Here is a 20,598-nt window from a genome sequence, read left to right on the forward strand (position 1 = left end):
ACTTGTGGCTCCTCGTCCTTCATCCGTGCTCCATCATTCCGCAGGGCCAAGCGCTTGCGGCTGCACCTACCGGGTCCCACCCGCTTTCGGGAGAGCTGGGTGGACGTGTGGGGCGTAGGGCTCCCGCAGTGGGGCTGGTGCAGGGGTCTCCATCTCGCGGTGAGATGCAGACATCCCCTCTGATCCGACCCGAGCGCAGGTACCCGCCCAGGGACCGCTGGCGTGGCATCCCCGGCACGGCACCCCCGTCCTGGCAACAAGCCGTCGCCGAGCATCTGAGTCAGGATCTCGAGTTCAGATGACGCATCTTTGGCCAATTTGAAAAAAGCTGCCCCGCAGAGCATCTTCCTCCCCTCTCGCCAGCCCCCGGCCCCCATCCCCTCCCGGCGGGATGCCATCGGCTGTACCGGAGCCGCCCGCGGCCGTGCCCTGCGCCCGTCCCGCCGCGGCGCAGCACGAGTCGCCCTCGTGAGCTCCCCGGGCGAACAAATGATTAATAAACTGCACCACAGTGTCTGAGGTGGTTATTAATACCCTGGTAAAAAGAGCTACTGAAGTTATAAAGCTTTAATTTGGCATTAAGGCCGAGTGGAAACTCCGCGTGTCTGCCAACAGCTACACACACATCCCTATACAGACAGGCTGTTAATATATATGCCTATATAAAAATAAAGAATAAAATTAATTTGAAAGAAAAAGCTGAAGCGCTTGCAGAAGAGAGAAAAAGGACGGTGGTTTTGTTTGCTTTAGGGGTTTTCTGGCGGGTTTTTGCTGCCCTGTCTCAGCCCCCTCCTCAAATTTATTAGGACTTTCAGCCTATGGATAAAACCATTTTTTATTATTTATTATTTTTTTAAAAAACAAAATAAGGAAGTGAGGAAAGAGCCTCAATCCAGGCTCTAAAAACATGTGAGCTGCTGCTTTATCCCCCCCTCGCCATCACGTATCGCGGGTGGCACAGGGTGCCCCCTGACACCGCAGGGCAGGGCACAAGTGTGGGACCCAGGTGCCCGTGGGCTCCGCCACCGCCTTCCCCGCCGGCCTCGGTCAAAGCCCTTCACCTCCCCGGTGGGTGCGCGCCGGTCCCGGGGGGTTGGTGGTCCCCCCGCTTTTGGCACGCTCGAAATGGCAGTGGCGTTGAAACCGTCTGCCTCCGCTGCCTTTGAAATGGAGAATAAAGCTGCAGCTGGAGCGGAACGGGGCCCAACAGCCAGCGCTGGAAAATCCCACCCACAACGGAATAAAAAACATCGCCCGAGGCACGGGACGAATGCTGCAGCCTCCTGCCCTTCGCCGCAAACCCCCCGGCACGGCGTGGTGGCGATGCCGAGGATGCTCTTGCCCTCTGACGAGCCCTGATTAGCCCCAAAGCGTGGGGAGACGGGGAGGTGGGGCTGGGCAGGGAGCGGGGGCCGCCGGACGTGGGCAAGACCTTGGGTCCCCGACAGGACTCGGCATCTTCATCAAAATTAAATTCCCCGCCTGGTGCAAAATCCCCCGGTTCTGGGGATTGGGGGGGCACGATGAGCCCCCCCCGCGCCATCCCGTTTGGGCCCGTTTCAGGCAACTTTGGGCGAAAAAGGGCATCTTTGATTATTCGTGCAGGTCTGCGGGGGGGGGGCCTGGTTGGCAAACCCCCCCCCCCAAAAACCCCACCCGGATTTGGGATCTGGACTTCAAAAGGTCCCCCCGAGCAGGGGGACGAGCAGGGCGCACCCCAGCAAGAATTTTGCAAGAGCAAAGAGGGACGGGAACATCAATAAGGATTTTTTTTTTTTTTTTTTAAATCTTCGCTTGGCTTGAAAATGAAATCCCTCGCGCCTTGGCGGCGGCTGGGAGCACCTGCAGCGTGGCCGCGGGCGTTTTTTGGATGGAGAAAATTCTCCTGCGGGAAAAGCAGGCTGTCCCGACGGCAGACCTTCCCTTTCGTGGGAAAACGCCGCTTGCGTTGACAAAAATGCAAAAATTTGGTTTTTCAGAGGGCTTTTTTTTTTTTTTTTTAATTCACTACATCATTTCTGAAGGCTACTTCTTAGGAGCCAAAATTTCAGCATTCTGAAATGAGGATCTTTGCCAACCTCGGGGTGGCTCCTGGGGTGCCGAGGAGGGTATTTATTCACTCTTCCCACACACACACACACACTTTTTTCCCCCTTTTTTTGCCTTTTTTTTTATAATCCTGTAACCTTTCAGAATGTCTCCAGCTTTGGAAAAATTACAGAGTGGCAAATTTATAATGTTTTCTTTTGTACTTTTGTGCTGTGTAATCTTTCCAAAGTTAGAGAAGTTTTGAAGTTACAGAATGGAAAAAAAAAAAGATAGAAAAAAAAATATATATACATGTGTGAGTGGGAACGGCACGGCATTGTGTTCAGTGCCGCGCAGACATTGTTCATTGTCTTGAGTTTGAGGGCGCAGGAGGAAAAAGAAATAGAAAATAAAACCTCCCAAAAAGTGAGATTTCTGGCAAAAGGCTGGGAAAATGTCAATGATGTGATGTCTGATGGATGCTTCACGTTTTGGGTGTTTTTAGGGGAAGGAGATGGGGGTTGATGGATGGTCTGTACCGTTTGGGTGCCGGTTCCCACCTGTACGCCGGGGTGGGTGGGTGCCCTGGGTGCTGGGACCCAGCAACTCTCACCTTGGGACCATCAGCTCGAAGCATCGAGCCGTGATTTATCACTTGCGGGGGGCGGGGGGGAAGAGCCGAGGGAGGGGCTCCAAACCGCACAGGGTCAGGACGAGGATTTGCAAATTCGGTAGATCTTTGGTTCAGCGTCGGCTTCGTTGCTGTCGAGTCCCCGCGCCCATCGCTGCCCGCGAAGCGGTGAGCGCTCAACGTCCCCCACGTGTCTCCCTGGCTCCGGTGCCGCATCCCTCCCGCCACCCACCCAAGAGCCCCGGCGAGGGATGCTGGAGCCGGAGGTGAAGTCGCTGTGATGCCGAACGGCGTTCGCCGGCGATGGAGGCGCTTCCTCCTGTGCCGAAAGGCTCTTTAAGCTTGAAACCGGGGTTGGGAAGGAGTGAGCTCTGCTCTCCTGCGGCTTTCGCAGGTTTTTTCCCGCCGGTGATGATTTGCACACGCTTTTCGGTTTGTAGGATGGGACCTTTGCAAGTGGGTCAGGGGTGTGGTGAGGTGGCCGTGCCCCGGGGCGGGGATGGGGTTTGCCTCCAAATATGAAGTTTGGATGGGGAGGAACTGAACCTGAGCCACGCTCAGCTCCCCGAAGGGACAACAGCCCCCCCCGAGCCCCCGCGGGACCCCCGGTGCAGGGCGGGCTGCGAGCCTCTCCCCGGGGATGCCGTCGGGTGCTGGGGTCGGTGCAGCGCGGCGGCACCGTGGCCGGTGCCGTGGGTGCTGGAGGCAACGGTGCCGGCCGGGAGCAGGGTGCCAGTCCCCCGTGCAATCCCTCCGTCGTCCCCACCGCGGTGGGTCAGCCTCCAGCCAGTGATTAATGGCCCAAGGGAGGCCGTGGTGGCCGCGGGCCATGGCTAATGTCAAATAACAAATATGAATGCAGGCTGTAAATATTTATACAATGCGCAGGCACGTGCCGCCTCCCTGGTGCAAAGGCAAAGCTCTTCTCCCCCCGGACGGGTGACTCACATCTCCCGGCAAAAAACCGCCGGGGTGGCCGGGAGAGGGCTCGGGCTGACGCTCCCGCGGCCGTGGCCCCCATCCCAGCGGGGCTGGCGGGGCTGCCTGCCCGCCCGCCCGTGGCTTGCGGGGATGTTTCATGTCTTTGGGGACGTCCCGGAGCACTTCTGTTCTTGGGGTTGCTGAAAAGCAGCTTTTTAAAGGCAGCTTAGAGCTTCGCAGCCTCAGGCTCGTCTTTATGGGGTACAGGGAAGCTGAAGGGACCCTCAGATCCCCCTTCCCTGGTGGGACCCTCCCCATCCCCGTGGGAGGCGGCGGAGGCGAACCCCCCCCGGGAGCAGCATCGACACTCCCCACGTGCCCGTGGAGTCGGAGCAGGGAGCCCGGCGTGCTCTGGGAGCCCTACCTGTACCCAAGGGGCCGCGGGCGATGCTCAGCCCCCACCTTGCCCCCCCGGGGGCACCCAGCTGCCTTACACCGCTGCCAGGCGTTCACAGCCAGAGAAGGAGGATGTGCCCACGCCGGGGCACCACGTCTCCCTTACTGCCTGCGTAGGGAAGGCAGAGAGCGGCCAGGTGAGCAGCCTCTTGCTCATAAACCTCCGCCCCACGCGCTCGAGGCTTCTCTGTTTCCCAAATATCATTAAAACTTCCGCTCCCGCGGCCTCCTGCCGTGGCAAACCCTTGGGCATTGCTGCTTGAGGCCATCACCGGCATGTGATGCTCTGGACGTGATGTCCCGGGTACCACAGCGCTGCACCCCGGATAAGTGGGTTGAGGGGCAAAGGGGGATGAGGGGTACGTGGATTTTGGCTGTGCCCCCGAGGAAACCTTCATGTTTTTCCCAGTTCTCCCTCCTGCTTCCCGTTCCCGGCTCCCAGGTTTATTTAATGTGGTCCCTGCTAATTCGTGCACATTCCTCCGCGCCTAAGAATAGAAAGCGATGACGATTATTTGGGTGACTGGTCGGCTCAGGAAATGGCTAATTGGAGACAGAGGCTTTCACCTCTGCCTGGGCTGGCTCCAGCCTGGACTATGGGCGCCTGAGCGGTGTTTCCTACCATCAGACACGCAAAAGGGTCGGGGAGTCTCAGGGTGGCTTGTACAAGGGTGGGGACACAGGCAGTGCTGTTCGGGAGCGTTTGCCGCTCCAGCGCCCCGTCCTGAGCCCATCACCCATTGCGTCAGGGCTGGGTGCGGCGAAGCCGCTAAGGAGCAAAGCAGCGGCGTTGCTCCCTCGAGCCTTTCTGGTTCACGTGCGGGTTGAAAAGCCGGCGGGCTGCTTGGTTTCATCGCCTCGGGTGATGGCTCCCATGGGGAGACGGGGAGAGCTCCCCCCGGCTCTCCCCATCGCTCCCCCCGCCTCTCCCCTTGCAGATGTCGACGAGTGCGTGGAGGGCACCGACAACTGCCACATTGACGCCATCTGCCAAAACACCCCCAAGTCCTACAAGTGCATCTGCAAGTCCGGCTACACCGGCGACGGGAAGCACTGCAAAGGTAGGAGCACGCCACCGCCACCGGAGCCGGAGCCCCTCTGACGAGTGCCAGCCCCGGCAGGTCGGAGGCAGGCGGTGGCTCGTCAGCAATGTCCTCTGCCCTTGCAAAAAGGCTGCTGGTTTACCCCAGCCCACTGCAAACCTTTTATTCCCCTTTTCTGTCCCAAACTCCTGGCCTGTTGACACTGCAATGCATGGGGACGGAGAGGAGTGTGACCGTCCCTGTCGGCGGCGGTGGCAGCAGTCGTGCTCCCTCCCCTGCTCTGCAAAGAGCCGCGTTTGCAAGGCTGGGGCTGCCTAGGCCCAGAAGGATCACCTGGGGCTTGTTTTAAACAAAGCTGGGCTTTTTTTAACTGCAGGATTTCCAACCCAAAGGCTGCAAAACTGGGTTAGCAGATAAAACATGAGGAGCTTAAAAATAAGATATATAGGTATAGGTGATATAGATACAGCTGTAGACATAGATGTAGGTATAGACGTAGATATGGATGTAGATATATGCAGCTGAGTGGGGCACAGAAAGAAAATGGGCTCCTTGGAGGAGCAGCACCAGGAAAGCAGGAGTGGGGCAGGGGAAAAATTCCCGGCTCTGCTCGGAGCGGGTCCAGGGTTGGGATGGGCTGAGTACAAATAGCAGAGGGATTAAAGCGCGCTCCGGGCACAGCAAGGCTTCGCCATGGAGACGGGCTGCTCTGCCCACCACCGTCGGGAAATCCCGTGTGATTCCCAGAGCAGTCGGCAGGTCGCCGCGCTGTGCCGAGGCTTTAAGACGGTGGGTTAGCTGGAAGTCCAGGGTCTAGACTGGGGAGGACATGGGATGTTTTTGCAGGGTGTGGAGGGAAGCTCTGATAGGTGATCGTAGGTGATAACGGGGCTGGAGACCTGCTGGAATAAGCAGAGACTGCAGGGCGCGATATCAGCTGGGTCGCACACACGCTGGAAATGGGGAGCAGCACCCGTGCAGCGAGTTGGCCGTCCTCAGCCGGGGCAGCCCCGCAGCTCTCCTGCCCTCCTCTCTCTGCAGACGTTGACGAGTGCGAGCGGGAAGACAACGCCGGCTGCGTTCACGAGTGCGTCAACATCCCCGGCAACTACCGCTGTACCTGCTACGACGGCTTCCGCCTGGCACACGACGGCCACAACTGCTTAGGTGAGGGACGGGCCCCCGGCACGTGTCGGGGTGCGATGCCAGCGTGTCGCAGCCGCTCGGCAGCTCTGGCACCTTGGGACCAGCCTGCTGGCTGTCTTTGCCGGGCACCTCCCGAGCTCTGCCCCCCCCCAAGACCCATTGCAGAGCTGGGGGACCGTGATGGCACTCCCAGGGCAGCAAGCCGGCTGCAGACACGACCCGTGCCGCGATGGCTCGCCGGGGACAGGATTGCTCCCCATTGCATGGGGGTGATGCCGAGGGAGGATGCTCCGTGCTGGGAGAAAAACTTGCTCCATGGATCCATCCATAGGCTGGGGGAGGTTGGGGTAAGGCAAGACTGGGAGGGTTGGGTTTGGGGATGCTGGGCGCGAGTCGCAGCCTTCCCTTGGCCGCATCCTGCTGCGGCGAGCGGTTGGGCCGGCAACTCTGCTCCGCTGCCGAAGGCAGGACCAGCCGGCAGGGCTCACCCGGGCCCTGCCGCTCACTCCGCTCGTGCTTGAGGTCAGCCCTGCACCTGCCAAAATAGATGAGTTAATAGCAAATATGGTGGGGATGGGAACCAGCGAAGGGACTGGGTAAATAATCACCGGGCCAAGACAAACCCAGCATCTGCCTACGGAGTGGCCGTGCATCCTCCCCACCACTTCCCACCGCCCCAAACTCCATCCGGCTGCGGCGAAGCCAAAGCTCCCGGCAGAGCCCCGGGGCCGGCCGGGCTGCCCGCGCCCCGGCACCCGCTTCCTCCCACGGCACCCGCGGGTGGGATCGCCGGGGCACAGGGCCGCCCGCCTTCCCTCCGCCTGGAGCTCATGCTATTTTCTAATTAGTGTCTGCAGAGGGGTCATTAATGAGCTCATCACTGGGAGGAGGAGGAGGGGGAAGGGATTATGGACACATATGCTTTGCATTAACCACCATCACCGGGATCTTTGCAGCCTCCTCGGGGAGGGGGGAGATTTACACAGCTGGGAGGAGGCGCGGGCGGGCAGCTCTGCCTTCCTCTCCCGGGGGAGGATGAGCCCGAGGAGAAGAAAGGAAAGCCGGACTCGGTGAGCCGCAGACGTCATGTGTTTACAGAGTTGGGTGGGAGGGGATGGAGGTGGCTGGGGAGCAGCCGGCGAGGGGGTCCTGGGGGGGCAGCCCCGGCTCCTCCCTTGAGTCTTTCCTTGGCTCATCCCAGCATCTCAGCCGCCGTGTTGCTTTGCTGTAGGGATGGTGCAGGTTTATCCCCTGGAGCCCATTTTATAGGTGAGGATGTTGAGACCCTCTGCTCTCCGGCTGGGTTTGGCTCAGCAGCTGCTCTCGGGGGGCAGCAGAGATGAACCCCAGCAGGTTTTTCCCCATCCTCCTTCCCCCCCATCCTGACCGTGCTTTGCCCAGCCTGCAAGCATCCCCTCTTAGCCGGAAGGAATCCAGAAGCAAAGCAAAGCAGAGGGTCGTGCCCGGGCTTTGCTGGCACTGGGGGCAGTGGCCGAGCCGGAGGTGGATCGGGGTGCGTGCCCGCCGGAGCCCGCCAGTCCCCCCATCGCCCACCCCGGGCGACCTTTTGAACCAGGACAGGAATTCAAGCCCCTATCCTGACACAGGCCCTGCTGGCTTCTGCCCACCTCCGTTGTATTTAATAAAACAGGTATTAGAGTGGCGGAGTCTCGTTTCAGCCATCGGGTTTGAACGGCTGCCTCCTCATTTTTGTGCGGAGCTTGAAGGCGAAGTCGCAAGACGTTAAGCCCTTGTTATAAGCGGGGGGATTTGAGGAGAGTTATTGGCATCTGCAGGACATAGCTCGGCTGGGATGAGCCTTGGAGGAAGCTGCAAGCCTCCTGCCGTCACAGAGGATGTCCCTTTTGTGTCTGGCTGCAGCCCGGCTGTCAGCCCTAGCCTGCCCTGCGGGCGCTCGGGTGTGAGATGATGTTTTCAACGCCTCCTTTCCAAGGTAGCGGGTTTGTGGGGTGCTCCTGGGCTCTGCTTCTCCAGCAGTTTCCAGCTGGAGCTGCAGCTGCTTTGATTTCTGAGCATCCCCTGGGGTTGCAGCATCTCCCGGGGCTTGCCTGGGGCTGGGACACGGTGCAAGGCACCCGTGCTGCTCGGGCATCCATCTGGGCATCCATCTCTTTGCCCAAAATCAAGGGGTTTCAGTGCATGCCGTGCCGTTCAGGGAGGAGGGCTGTGCTGGGGGGGCCAGGGCTGGGAGCCCCCCCTGGTGCGTGCCGTCACCGAGCCACTATTCTGGCGTTTCCAGCGGTCGATGCTGACGGGGCTCAGCTTTCCCCTCGGCCGCCGGCTCTGCAACGCTCGAGTTCACGGGAGGTTTTCTTTGGCACAGGGCCCCTCGCTCCCCAGCCCGACGCCGTCGCCCGGCCCCGGGACCGCGGGCGGAGGGGGCAGGGGCGGCCACGGCGGAGGTTTGCCTCTCTGCCCGAGCCCAGCATCCTGGTTGCTCTGGCACCCCGGGGCACCGGCGGGTTCAGCTTGGACCACTGTCCCCAAAAATCCTCTGGAGAGAGCAACGGGCTGTTGCTCTTCATTAAATGAGGGATTTGCAGGGACAGAGCGGGAGCAGCCCAGGGCAAGGGCATCGCCGCTGCCACGGGTGTGCACTTCGAGCCCCTTCCAGCCTTGGTTTGTTAAACCAAAACAGGCACGAGGGCAGCAGAGCTGCTGGGGATTTGAGTCTCCTTACAAGTAATTATCCCCACTCCAGGCTAAGGTTTCCCAGCTCCCCCTAATGAAGTGCAGGCATCCCCAGCCGGCGACGGGCTCGGAGGGGCTGGGAGCCGGGGGCAGCTGCAGCCAGCGTCCTGGCCGAGCATCCTGGGTGCTTTGGGGGTCCAGGGACAAGGAAAATCCCTTTCTCTGTGGTTTGGTGTTCCCTTCTGTAAAATGAGGCCAGACCTTTTTTGCCCATCGGCCGGGGAAGCTGTATGGCCTCTGCGACCCATCCCTTGATGTGCTTTGCCATCATCCCCTGCAGCCCTAAAGCATCCGCCTTTCTTCTAGCTGGGGGATCACGGATGTAAAGCAGAAATATTTTGCCACCTAGCACATCTGTCACACCCGGTTCCCCATCCCCTCGGCGTGCCACGGAGCCGCGCTCACCCCCTGCCACCTTGCCTTTGCAGACCTGGACGAGTGCTCGGAGGGCAACGGCGGCTGCCAGCAGACCTGCGTCAACATGATGGGCAGCTACGAGTGCTTCTGCCGGGAGGGCTTCTTCCTCAGCGACAACCAGCACACCTGCATCCAGCGCCCCGAAGGTTAGTGCGCGGCATCTCCCCACCCCGGGGCACCCTCCATCCCCCTGCATTTATCGGGCAGGTCTGTCCCCCATCACCCCTGGCCACCCCTGCGTGATGCCTGGCTTTGGGTGCTGGTGCTGGTTCATGACCCTTCTCGGTGTTGCAAATTTAAAAGCAAATTTATTCTGAGCCCGTTGGGAGAGGATGCTGCGGGGCTAATAAACATCTCCGTAACAAAACCCTCGCAGGCCCCTTGATCAAGCACACTAATACCGAACAGAGGATGTTAATCCTGTATCCAGAGCTTTTTATTAAATAAAAGGTACCCGGAGAGCCTCACACCACCCTGCAAGACTCGTCTTCTCCTGCCAGGTCTTGTGCAACACCGAGCCCTTCGTCTCGATATCAGCTCTAAATTGCTGCCGTCTGGAGCAATCTCTTAGCCAAAATAGGAGGAAATGAGAGATTTTTGCATCTCTGCTGATTTTTATCTCCCCTGCTTGGCAAAGCCGGCTGAGTGTTTTTGCTTTTCCTCCTTCCCCCTTCCCAGCTGCGTTGGTCCCTCCAGCTCCCTGGGGAATCTCGCCCAGCCCAGGACGGCTCAGCAGCCGCGGTGGCATCTCCCGCATCCCCATCCCCCGTGTGTCCAGGAGGGACGAGCTGGCTGCTCCTTCCCCTCGGTGATGCGGTGGGTGGCCCCCACTGGGGACAGGGATGCAGGTGCTGGGTTTTGAGCTGGTTTCTGAGCTGAACGGCTGCAGAGCCTTGTCGGCCCGGGGATGGCTGTGTCACTTCTGCACCCTGAGATTGATTTTGTAGCTGCTACGTGGTCCCCGAGCTCGGGCTCAGGAGCGGCTGCTGAGGACAAGGGGTTGCAGCTGGCCCCCAGGCTGTGAGCCTGGGAAAAGCGGAGAGCTGAGGACGATTTGGGGTCCGATGTTAAAGCCTGTTCTGACTTTACTCCCGACTCCTTGGGCACTGCCAAGGCAGAAGCATTCAGTATTAGAGAGCTAAACCTCAGCGTTACGGCTGCTTCCTTCCTTCTGGGGTCCTTGCCAGCTCCTTGTCTCTCTTCTCCTACCCCGGCAAGAGACTTTCTCCTTTCCCTCTGCTCTTTCTCTGTTTCTCAATCTCCCTCTTGCTTTCCTCTCTCCCTCCTGATGCAGAGGGGATGAAATGCTGCTGGGTCGGGAGACCTGGGGGATGGATCCCAGGACCCCCCCCCCCCCGACAGTACCGTGACCCTCTCCCTTGCACTGGCCAGTCCCTCCCAGTAAGGAGAGGCCAAGGGTTGGGGCTTGCTGGGGTGCCTTTAAACCCCATCATGCTCAGCCTGATGATAACAGCGGAGCCACCGAAAGCAAAAGGGGTGAGCAGGGTCCTCACACGGTGCCAGTGCAAGAGCAGGTGACGATGTTACAGGGGGAGGAAGGATTAAAGGGGGTGCAAAGCTCAAGGGCTCCCTTCCTGGACGGTGGCTGTAGGCGCCGAGGGATTGCTGTGTCCCGGCATCGTGCAGTGGAGGAGGATGCCATGCCCGGGTGGAATCGCCTGGGGAGTCTTAAGAAAACAGCGTGCGGCCGTCCTGGCCTGGAGGGGAGCCAGGGCACATGGACACCGGAGCTTGCGTCTCTGCTGGGACGTGCCGGGGGATCTCTGCAGACTGCCGGCCGTTGGGATCTGGCTTCTCTGGAAGGTGGCATCTCCGGGGGAGCAGCGGCGCAGCAGGGCAGGGTCAGCTTCAGAGGTCTCTGTGTCCACCGTGGTGCCTGGGATGCGGCGGAGATGCTGCCAGGTAGTAAAGAGCAGCAATAAAAAAGAGGGAGAGAGAAAAGCCGCTGTTTGGAGGAGAGGCTGAGAGCGCTTGGCCATCCCCAGCATCCCTGGGGCATTGTGTGCCCCGGGGGGTCCCAGGGCAGGGCTGGGTGGAGCGCAGGAGCTTGCAGCAGCATCCCGGCCCCAGGGCAGGCTGGAGGGTGCCGGGGGGGGGACGGAGCGGGGCTCCCTGCAGGATGGGGGTTCCCAGCCCTAGCACGGAGGCCAGGGAATGGAGGGCTGGTGTGGTTAGAGGCGGGAGGCTCTAATTACAGAGGGCTCGCCTGCCACTGCAATTACAGATGATCACCCTGTCCTGGAGCAAAGCCAGGTGGGATCTGCCGGGCAGGTGATGGGGAGCAGCCTGGGACACCCACAGGCTCCAGCCTGTGGTTTTTAACCCTTCCCATGCATGCTTGGTGCACCTCAGCATCCTCCTTCGAGGTGGCCCTGACCCCATAAGGACCGTCCCTCACCCTCCTGCCCCAGGCTCTTGGCAGCCCACGGGCTTGCAGCTCTGCCCGGCCTCCCGTCCTGACGCTGGCATCGCTCACCCTGCGGTGGGCTCGGCACCAGGTGCCTGAAAAGGAGCTGACCACCTCCCTCTGCCAGAAAAAGGCCCTGAGCAGGCAGTTGCATTTCCTAGAGGGCCGTCCCTGGCTTGCTGTGGGTTTTGTTAAATGTCTGATAAACTCCTGCCAATGCCCCGTTCGGCATCTGCTGAACCCGGCTTTCTGCAGCTGAGTGTCCCCATGCCCCAAGGGAGGCTGGGGCGGGAGGGCGCTGTGGACAGGTCAGCGAGGGTGAACCGGCAGCTCTGATAATGGGAACCAGCAGCTCCCCAAACCCTCATTTCCCAGGGGCTGCCAGCGTGTGAATCCTCCCCGAGCTGTCGATGCATCCTGTAGCTTACGGGTACAGGCCTGGGGCTCATCCCGGCGGAGCAGCTCCAGGGCTGCCCCCCCCCCCCAGCCGGCTCTGCCCCTCCAAAACCCTTCCTTGCTCTGCTGAGTGATGCCAGGACTGCCTGCCAGGCATCTGTAATCACAGCCGTGATCACCCCATCCTCCTTGTTTTCCAAAAAGAAGCTGCATCGCTCCGTCCTGTCGGTGCCAGGAAGGGCTGGTGAGCAGCGGCAGCTTCTGCGCCCGCTGCTCGCCCCGAGGCGTGGGAGCAGGGTCTCACCCAAGGCAGTGGGAGGGAATCAAAGGTCCAAGGCTCCAGGGTGGCTTTGTCCACCTTCCCTGGCAGCTCTGTGCCAGGAGGTGCTGCCCTTCGAGGCGTTGCCCGGGGTTATCCTGCCCCCCCCCAAGGTCCTCGCTTGCAAGGTTTTCCCCTCGTTGTCCCCATCTCCCCATCCCCGTCCCACCCCAGACATCCTTCTGCCGCCGCAGACCAGTGCCGGCGAGCTTTTGGAGCTTCTCTTTGCTTCCTTCTCCCTTTTAGAAGGAATGAACTGCATGAACAAGAACCACGGCTGCGCCCACATCTGCCGGGAGACCCCCAAGGGGGGCATCGCCTGCGAGTGCCGCCCCGGCTTCGAGCTCACCAAGAACCAGCGCGACTGCAAACGTAAGGAGAACTCCGGGGATGGGGATACGGCCTCCTGGGGACCCCTAACCTTGTCCCAGTGGTACAGACCCCTCCTGGCCCTGCTGCAAAGCCCTGACCCCCCCCTGGTACTAGTTGATTTATCGAGCCTGAAGCCCTCTGGCTTCATTTTCCTCTGGCATGCCTGGCTCTGCCTCCGTTGCCCTTGCAGACGATGCTGCTGGCATTCCCCTCTGCCATGTCCCTACGAGACGTTGTGCCCTTACACTGAGCGGGCTGAAATGGCCATTAAAGGGGGTCCCAGAGTCGCAGCATCCCCCGTCCCTGTCCCACCGTTTCGCTTTCCCAAGGGGAGATGAACAGGGAGAGTGTGATCGGCACAGGAGGAGCGCAGGAATCCTCTCCCCGGGGGATGTGGTGCTCTCAGCCTGTCTGATCTCCTGCCAGCATCTCTCTGGCACTGCCAGGGTTATTAAATAGATATGTATGTGTTTATGCAATTACATTTATTTTGTTTCTCATTTGCTGTCTGCAGCAAACGTGTAAAATTGCTGATGAAATGGAGTTTTAATCCTATGAGCCTATTAGCCCTCCAAGCTAAATGAACAGTACGCCTTGCCCCCCGGGGAGGGCTGGCAGGGATTCCCAGGAGCACCTGAGTCATTCCAGTGCTCGGGAAAGTCCCGCCCTTCCCCTGTAACACCAGATCCAAGGTCAGGGGCAACCAGCCCACCGGTCCCCTTTGCTCCGGCTCCACTGGTGACGTTTAGCAGATATGCAAAGGGAAGACGCGAGAAACCACATAACAGTTTGCATCTGCCAAGATCCCGCAGGGAAAGTCAAAGGGCTTTAGAAATTATCTAGGAGGGAGGGATCTCTCCGAGGGTACGGATGAGGTTTTTTCCAAGCCGGCTTTATGCTACCGCTTGGGGATGCCGGGCGGGGAGGAGAGGGGCCGGGTCCCTGGGTGACGGCCGGTGCTTTGCCTCCCGCAGTGACCTGCAACTACGGGAACGGGGGCTGCCAGCACACCTGCGACGACACCGACCAGGGGCCCAAGTGCGGCTGCCACGTCAAGTTTTTGCTGCACTCCGACGGGGTGACGTGCATAGGTAGGTGCGAGCCATCGCCTGGCCGCGGGGACGTGGGTCGGGGTGCGGGATGGCTCGTCTTCCTCCCTGGGCAATTTGCTCTTGGCCTGATGAAGGGTTTTTTTTTTCCCCCCCCCCAAGCTTTGGGGATGCGGCGTTTCCTTTTGCTGAGATCGGAGAAACTCGGTGCGTGTGTGAGGGATGCTGCGGGTACACGCGAGGCTCAGGGATGCGTCGCTGCTCGACCGCGGGGAGCAAAAGTGGCCGCGGGGATGCTTGAGGGGACGTCTGGGGACAGGTCGGTTGTGCCGGGATGCGGGCAGGGGTCCCTGCCTGCCTCCGTGCCACTGGAGGGAGAGGGGTGAGGATGTCCCCATGCTAGAAATTGTCACTGTCACCGGCAGCATTTGGGGAGGGACACAGAGGAGACAGATTTGGCCGCCGCGATCCATTCTGATTTGGTACCGCGGGGCCTCAGCTCAGGAACAATTGTCTTGCAAAAAAAACCCCAAACCCCAACAACCTGACAACTCAACCACCCCCAAAACTGTCCTTTTCCTGTATGTGTTTTCAAATTGTAAAACATCAAACAGAGATAGAATTTTTACTGGTTTCATATGCTTGTGCTGTTTAACAGCTGATTTGATTTAAAAAAATGTTACATTCGGGGAGTGATTAAGTCCACAAATTGCTCTAGACGTTTGAGTTCTTATTGCAAAAGAAAAAAGAAAAAGGAATTGAAAGCAAGAGAGAGGTTTTGGCTCCCCGTGTCCCCGCTGTGCCTGAACAGAAAACCTTCTGCACTTTCCAAAGACGGCTCCGTCCTCGTGGCGAGCAGCGGAGGAGCCCCCTGAACCCCCGGCTGCTCCCTGCCGGCTCGAGGGATGCTCGGGGCTGAGCCCCCAGCAAAGTCCTCCTGCCCGTCAGCTCGGCTGCCTGCTACCTTAACGTCACCGCTGTCGCCCAGCCTGCTTCCAGGATTAACCCCAGTCCCTCCTGGCTGCTGGCAGGCGCTGGCAGCCCCTTGTCCCCCTCATCCCCGTGTTCGTTCCTGCGGCCGTTGCATCCCGTCCCACCCGCCGAGGACCCTCCCATGGGGTTATTGCTCTGCCCGGAGTGGGGAGCGCTCCTCCGACGGGGACTTTGGGACCCCGGGGTGCGTCGGCTCGTGCGTTCCTCCTGGACGGAGGTCCCTGCGCGTGTGCTGTCTGTGTCGGTGCGAGGACTCGGGGAGGTTTGGCACCAAAATGCTGCTTCTGACCCACTGGGTGCAGGGGGTGGGAGAGCAGCTCTCCAAAGCATCTCGTGATTTGGGGGATGCTCGAGAGGGGTCCGGTTGCCAGAGGGTCTCAGCACTTGGACCCCGGGTACCACAGGCATGAGGGTGGGATTTGGGGGTTTCCAAAATCGCTCATCCTCATGGCCTTGGCCAAAATCTCCCCCTTCGTCCCCACGCCATGTGCTGTGTCTGCTGGGGAGGCATCTCCCACCGGAGCCGGTACATCCCCGTGAGCTCTCCCCTCGCCCACCTTCCCGAGGAAAATTAAACACCGCGATGGAGGATTTTAGGAGCAGCGCCAGCCCAAAACCCACCGCCGTGCCTTTTGCATCCCTTGCAGGTCCACAGCCCCCTCTCCGCAGGAAGGGGCCCGCCTGGCTCCCACGTCCCCCGGGGGATTCCCGGCCCCCCAGCCCCACCGCGGGAACACTGCGGGATTGTGCTCCGGCCGCTGGGAGCCGGCGGCCGCCCCGCGGGGATGCCCAGCCGGCAGATTTACGGCCGAGGTACCTGCTCGGATATTTATAACCACCCTTTTTTGTTTTACAGCCGGGGCTCAGCAAACAGCCCTCCCCCCTCCCCGGTGCTCCCTCCGCCTCCCCTTCCCCATTTCCTCTGAAACATTTCATCATTTCAAGGGGAATAAAGTTTCCAGCGAGGGGAAACGCAAACTCGCTCCCCGGGCCATGGGCTTTGAAATTGTACGCGGTGCGTTTGATGGGCTGCCGGGACAGGCCCCTGGTCCAGGTTCCCTTCAGATCACACCACGCGGCAGGAAGCACGATCAGCCCCTTTGAATGACAGTTTCATTAGGCCATGGCCGGTGTTTTTCATTTTTCCGCTTTTTATTGCTGCTTTTAAAAATGCAGATAATGAATAACATGCCTCTGAGCAAAGCAGGGCCAGCCCTAATGGCTCCCAACATGTCTGCAGGCTCGAGGGGGAGGGGGAGATGGGAGGGGAGGCCAATGACCTTATATATTTATATTTATGCTCAAAGAGCAGCCTTTTTTCTTTTTTTTTCTTTTTTTTTTCTTTTTTTTTTTTTTTTTAAAAAAAGCACGTAAAATCACCCTCCAGCAGCCCAGGATGCAGCGCCCATGAGGAGATGCAAACTGGGCTGTCGCGGTTGATGCAGATTTTAGCTTTCTGGGAAGATTTGCAAGCCAGGGCATCACTGCAGCTCCCTCCCGCCGATATTTGGGGTGCAGCGAGGCCGTCGCCGTTTTCCCCGCTTGCGGCGAGCATCGGTGGAGCGGGAGGCGGTGGATGGGGAGGAAATATGATTAGATGGAGAAGGAAACTAAACCCAGCTCAAGTTTTATGGCCAATTTCCTGACCTGCGCCCGGCACTACCGATGCTCCCCAGCTTTGTGAAGCTGACGGTGCTGGGAGCGGTGCCGGGAGCGGGGCTGCGCCGGACCCCGCTGCCGGGTCAATGCTGGGGACACCAGAGCGAAGGGACCGCGGCGTAGGAGGGCTCTGGGGAGGGGAAAGCAGGGCACGGGGACGCGAGGCGGGTGGCCGTGAGCATGCCATACATGCTCCTCCATGCACATCAACCTCCCCGAGGAGGACGCGGTCCCTGCAGAGCCTCGGCATCCCGTGTCCCAGCTGCTGAATCCCTGCCCTCAGCCTGAGCCCCTCGGGACAGCGCAGGCACAGCCGGGGGCTGCGTTTCTCCTCTTCTCCCCTTCCACCATCCTCCCCTCTGCACGGACCCGGCGTTGTTTCTCATTAAGCGGGGATGCGCTCGTCTCCACTCGGTCGTGCGGGTGATGGGCTCCATGTGCCCCGAGCACCCCAGCCCCACGCTCGCCCGGGGGCTCTCCGGCTTCGGTCCAGCACTGCCACGGGGCTCTGTCCCCACACGGGAGCAAAAAGAAGTGCTGAGGTGCCTTGCCCCCTCCCCAAACTGACTGGGATGAAGGAGGGACATCTCCCAGCCATGGATGGGTGGTGCCAGGCAGAGTTACCTTTGCAGGGCAAAGCTCAAGCTAATTTTTTGAGGCAATCCCCAAAAGTGATCCCTGGGTGTTTTAGCACCGACTTTGGGGTCTGCAGCTTTGCCCAGGCTGCTCTCAGCCCCTTCTTGGGCATTTGTCCCCCCCCCCCCAGGCTCCCACATGCTCCCTCGGGTGCTCAGCGCCCCAGGGCTGTGCCGTGCCTTGCCCAGGGCTCCCTGCGCCCGGGTGCACCGATGCACAGGTGAGGCTGAGCAGCCCAAGCACACCAAAAATTTGGGTTCCCCACCGGCTTGGCCGGCTTCACCACTAAATCCAAGTGGTGCAAGTGCCACCGGCGGGACACGGTCACCTTCCCGAAGCCCACGGCCACACAGTGTCCGTATGGCTCCTCTCAGGGATTGCAACCCGCCCTGGCACACGCTGGTTTTGCTCTGGCGAGGACGAGGACCCGATTCCCCAGACTAACGGGCTGCACTAACGCTCCTCGTAACGCGCTTCCTCCCTCTCGCTTGGGGCTCCAGCCAGCACGATGCAGAGCGTGAAACCGGAGGGGGTTTGGAGAGGCTGCGGGGCACGGGATGCTTCGGACAGGGTGATGGAGGAGTCGATAGCACTGGACCCAAACCTTGGGTTTTGGCTCTTTTGGGAGGTGGGGGGAGAAAAAACCCAGAGGGACAATATCTGCCAGGCTGGAAAGGCAGCGGAGTCGAACCCACTGACGTGTGACACCAACCGAGCTCCTTGCTGGACACTGTTTCTAAATCACTTTTTTATAATGTTAAACAGGGGAGAGACACTTCCAGCAACACGTTATCCTTGAGACGTTTTCTAATGGTAAATATTTTTGTTCTCTCTATCTCTACGAAGGGGTCTAACTGTAGACGGTCTCTCATCTCGAGATCATAACCGGGCTCGGGGGGCTGAGCTTGTCGCGCTAACCGCATGCCTCACTAACCCTGTCCCCCGCTGCTGCTTTTAAACCCCGCAGAGCAAGCCTGGCCTCAGGCTGCAGGCGGACTTTGCTTTTGGGGACAGAGGAAAAAACCCTTCCCTGGCTGCGCTTGCATGAGGCGGGGGCTCTCGCGTTGCTTTGGTCGATCCAGCCCGGTGCAGGGGGTGATAATCCGCTTTCCAGTGGCTGTGGTAATGGTTATCCCCCCCCCAACCGCCGCCAAGCAAGCCCGAGAGGAGCTAGCGGTGGGCTGCCGGTGGCTGCGTGATGGGGAGGGGGATGCTCGTGCCCGTCTCTGTGGCTGTGCACTCCCAAAGCTACCCCTTCCCGGAGCCCACCCAGTCGCGTACAGTCCCCTTTGCGGATGCGGGGACATTCAGGGTGTCCCAGGGTTTGGCCCGGCAAAGCTGCTAACCATGCTCAGAGGCACCCAGCCCAGAGCTGCAGCAAATTGCAGAGCTGCAATGACCTTTTATCGGGCTGGGCACCTCAGCTGCTTCCCCGAGGATTTCTTTGCAACCCCCGTCGGGTCTCTAAGCCCTTCATGAAGGTAAGGCGACGCCTCTGCTCCGCCAACAAGGAAACCGAGGCAGTCTGAAGGTGCAGCGACTTGTCTGCGGTGGGGAATCTTGTTCATGGATGTGCTGGGTGCATGCAAACTCCTGGCACATCCAGGAGGAGCTGTGGGTGTGCAGCTCACCAGTGGCAGGGAGCACCGACCGTGGCTTTCGGGGGGCTCTGCAGAGCCTTTCCCACAGGGGTGGGAGAAGGGGGGAGCCCCAGCCCCGCGCCGTCACCGTGCTCCAGCCAACTTGGCTATAATCCCTGTGATTACCGAGCAATTATCTCCTTAGGCTCGTGGGATCGCAATCCCACTGCGATTGCCGCTTCCCGGCAGGTGGAGGCAAAGCCGGAGCATGTGCGGGCAGGGTGCTGCGGGGGCACGGGCAGGGGCTCCGTCGGTCCCTGGTGACGGCCGGCGCAGTGAAGGGTGCCGAGAGGGGTGAGGATTTCCATGGCACGGCAGTCGGGAAGTGAGACCGGAGCTGGGATGGAGGAGGGTGGGAAAGAGAGAGAGAGAGAGAGAGTGAGTGTGAGAGTGTGTGTGTGTGTGTGTGTGTGCAAGCTGCTTTGTCTTCTCCCACCCCGAGTGATGGAGGCCCTCGCCAAAGCCCTGTGTGGTTGGGTGAGTCATGCTGTCTTGCGCCAGGCTGGGAGCAGCCCCCGGGCTGCCGGCACCGCCGAACAATGCCGCTCTCCCAGGGCCCCGCTCCAGCGCTTGGCCCCGTGCCGCCTGACCTCTGCTGCCTCGCAGGTACCCCAGCAGCCCCCTCCAAGGTTTTTGCAAGCCTAGGACATGATCCCCTCTTTGCAAAGGGGGTTGCGGCGGTGCTCCAGCCGCGCTGGCTCAGCTCCCACCCCATGCACGCCCCAGGCACCGGCCGTATCCTGCATGGGATGGTGGGTAGGGCTTGCTTTACACCTCGGCCAAAATTCCCAAAGGTGCAAAGGGGCCGGGAGGGGACGTGGGTGCTGCGGTGCTGGAGGAGGCTGTGAGCACGGCGAAGCGTGTCCAGGGCACCGCGCTTCCCGGAGAGCCGTGTCCTTCCCCAGTGCAGCTGCTTCTCCGGCTCCTCGGTCCTGCTGAAAGCAGAGCCCACACCAAGCCCATCATCTCATCTCAGAGGTGACCCTGTTAAATCAATCCTCCCTGGGCTGCTTCTGCATCAGCTGCTGGAACAAAGGCTGGCGTTAAATAATTCATCAGGCTTCCAGAAAGTTTCCCTTCCCTTCGGCGTGGTGTTGCCCGCACCGCACTCTTCGCCCCGGTGCCGTGGGGGGGGGACGATCCCGGCACAGCCAGGCTGTGTGCTGCGCAAGGACCTGGCTGGAGGAATAGTATCTGCAGAAATCCCTCCCTTGCCGTTAAGTTTTGTAATTGTGCTGGCTATTAATTTCATAAAATGGTCCCTTTTGTTCTCTTATTATGGGACACCATAAAAATAGCAGCGGCAAGACGAGCACAGAGCGATCCCAGCTCCCTCGCCCTGCGGCAAATGGTTAGATGGTTCAGTCATTCCCACCCCATGCGTTGCTCACAAAGAGCAGGAGAACCTGGGATTTGCTCTTTCCAAGGAATTTCTTCAACGCATTTTCATCTTGGGTTCCTTGAAGCCCAAATGCCTTGTTTATCCAAGCAACCAGCCTTCTGAAAGGAATATTTTATTATCCTTTGTGAACAACTTATTGCACTTCAAACCATTGTTCTGGTGGTTAGGACCGAAATTGAGGATTGATCTCACAGGGAAGCTGTCAAGCTGAAAATGCTTCATTTAAATTAGTGTCCCTTCTAGTCCTACCAGCAACAGCTGACTTTGATAATACTGAAATAATTAGCATTTTTTTTCAAATTGGATTTTTTTTTCCACTGATGCTGCCTGCCTGTGTGTGTGTGTGTTCT

At 59.7% G+C, this 20,598-nt stretch overlaps 1 protein-coding gene across 1 annotated transcript in view; it reads left to right on the plus strand.

The window, feature by feature from the left end:
- SCUBE3 (signal peptide, CUB domain and EGF like domain containing 3) overlaps window positions 1–20,598 on the plus strand; it is a 36,048-nt gene that overhangs the window by 4,451 nt on the left and 10,999 nt on the right. Inside the window, exons 2-7 of the mRNA XM_076357979.1 lie at window positions 4,975–5,097; window positions 6,121–6,246; window positions 9,366–9,500; window positions 12,744–12,869; window positions 13,844–13,960; window positions 17,972–18,019. Of these exons, the coding sequence (XP_076214094.1) occupies window positions 4,975–5,097; window positions 6,121–6,246; window positions 9,366–9,500; window positions 12,744–12,869; window positions 13,844–13,960; window positions 17,972–18,019 (675 nt within the window). The remainder of the gene's footprint in view (window positions 1–4,974; window positions 5,098–6,120; window positions 6,247–9,365; window positions 9,501–12,743; window positions 12,870–13,843; window positions 13,961–17,971; window positions 18,020–20,598) is intronic.

Source organism: Aptenodytes patagonicus, chromosome 22 (genome assembly GCF_965638725.1).
Source record: "Aptenodytes patagonicus chromosome 22, bAptPat1.pri.cur, whole genome shotgun sequence".
NCBI lineage: Eukaryota > Metazoa > Chordata > Aves > Sphenisciformes > Spheniscidae > Aptenodytes > Aptenodytes patagonicus.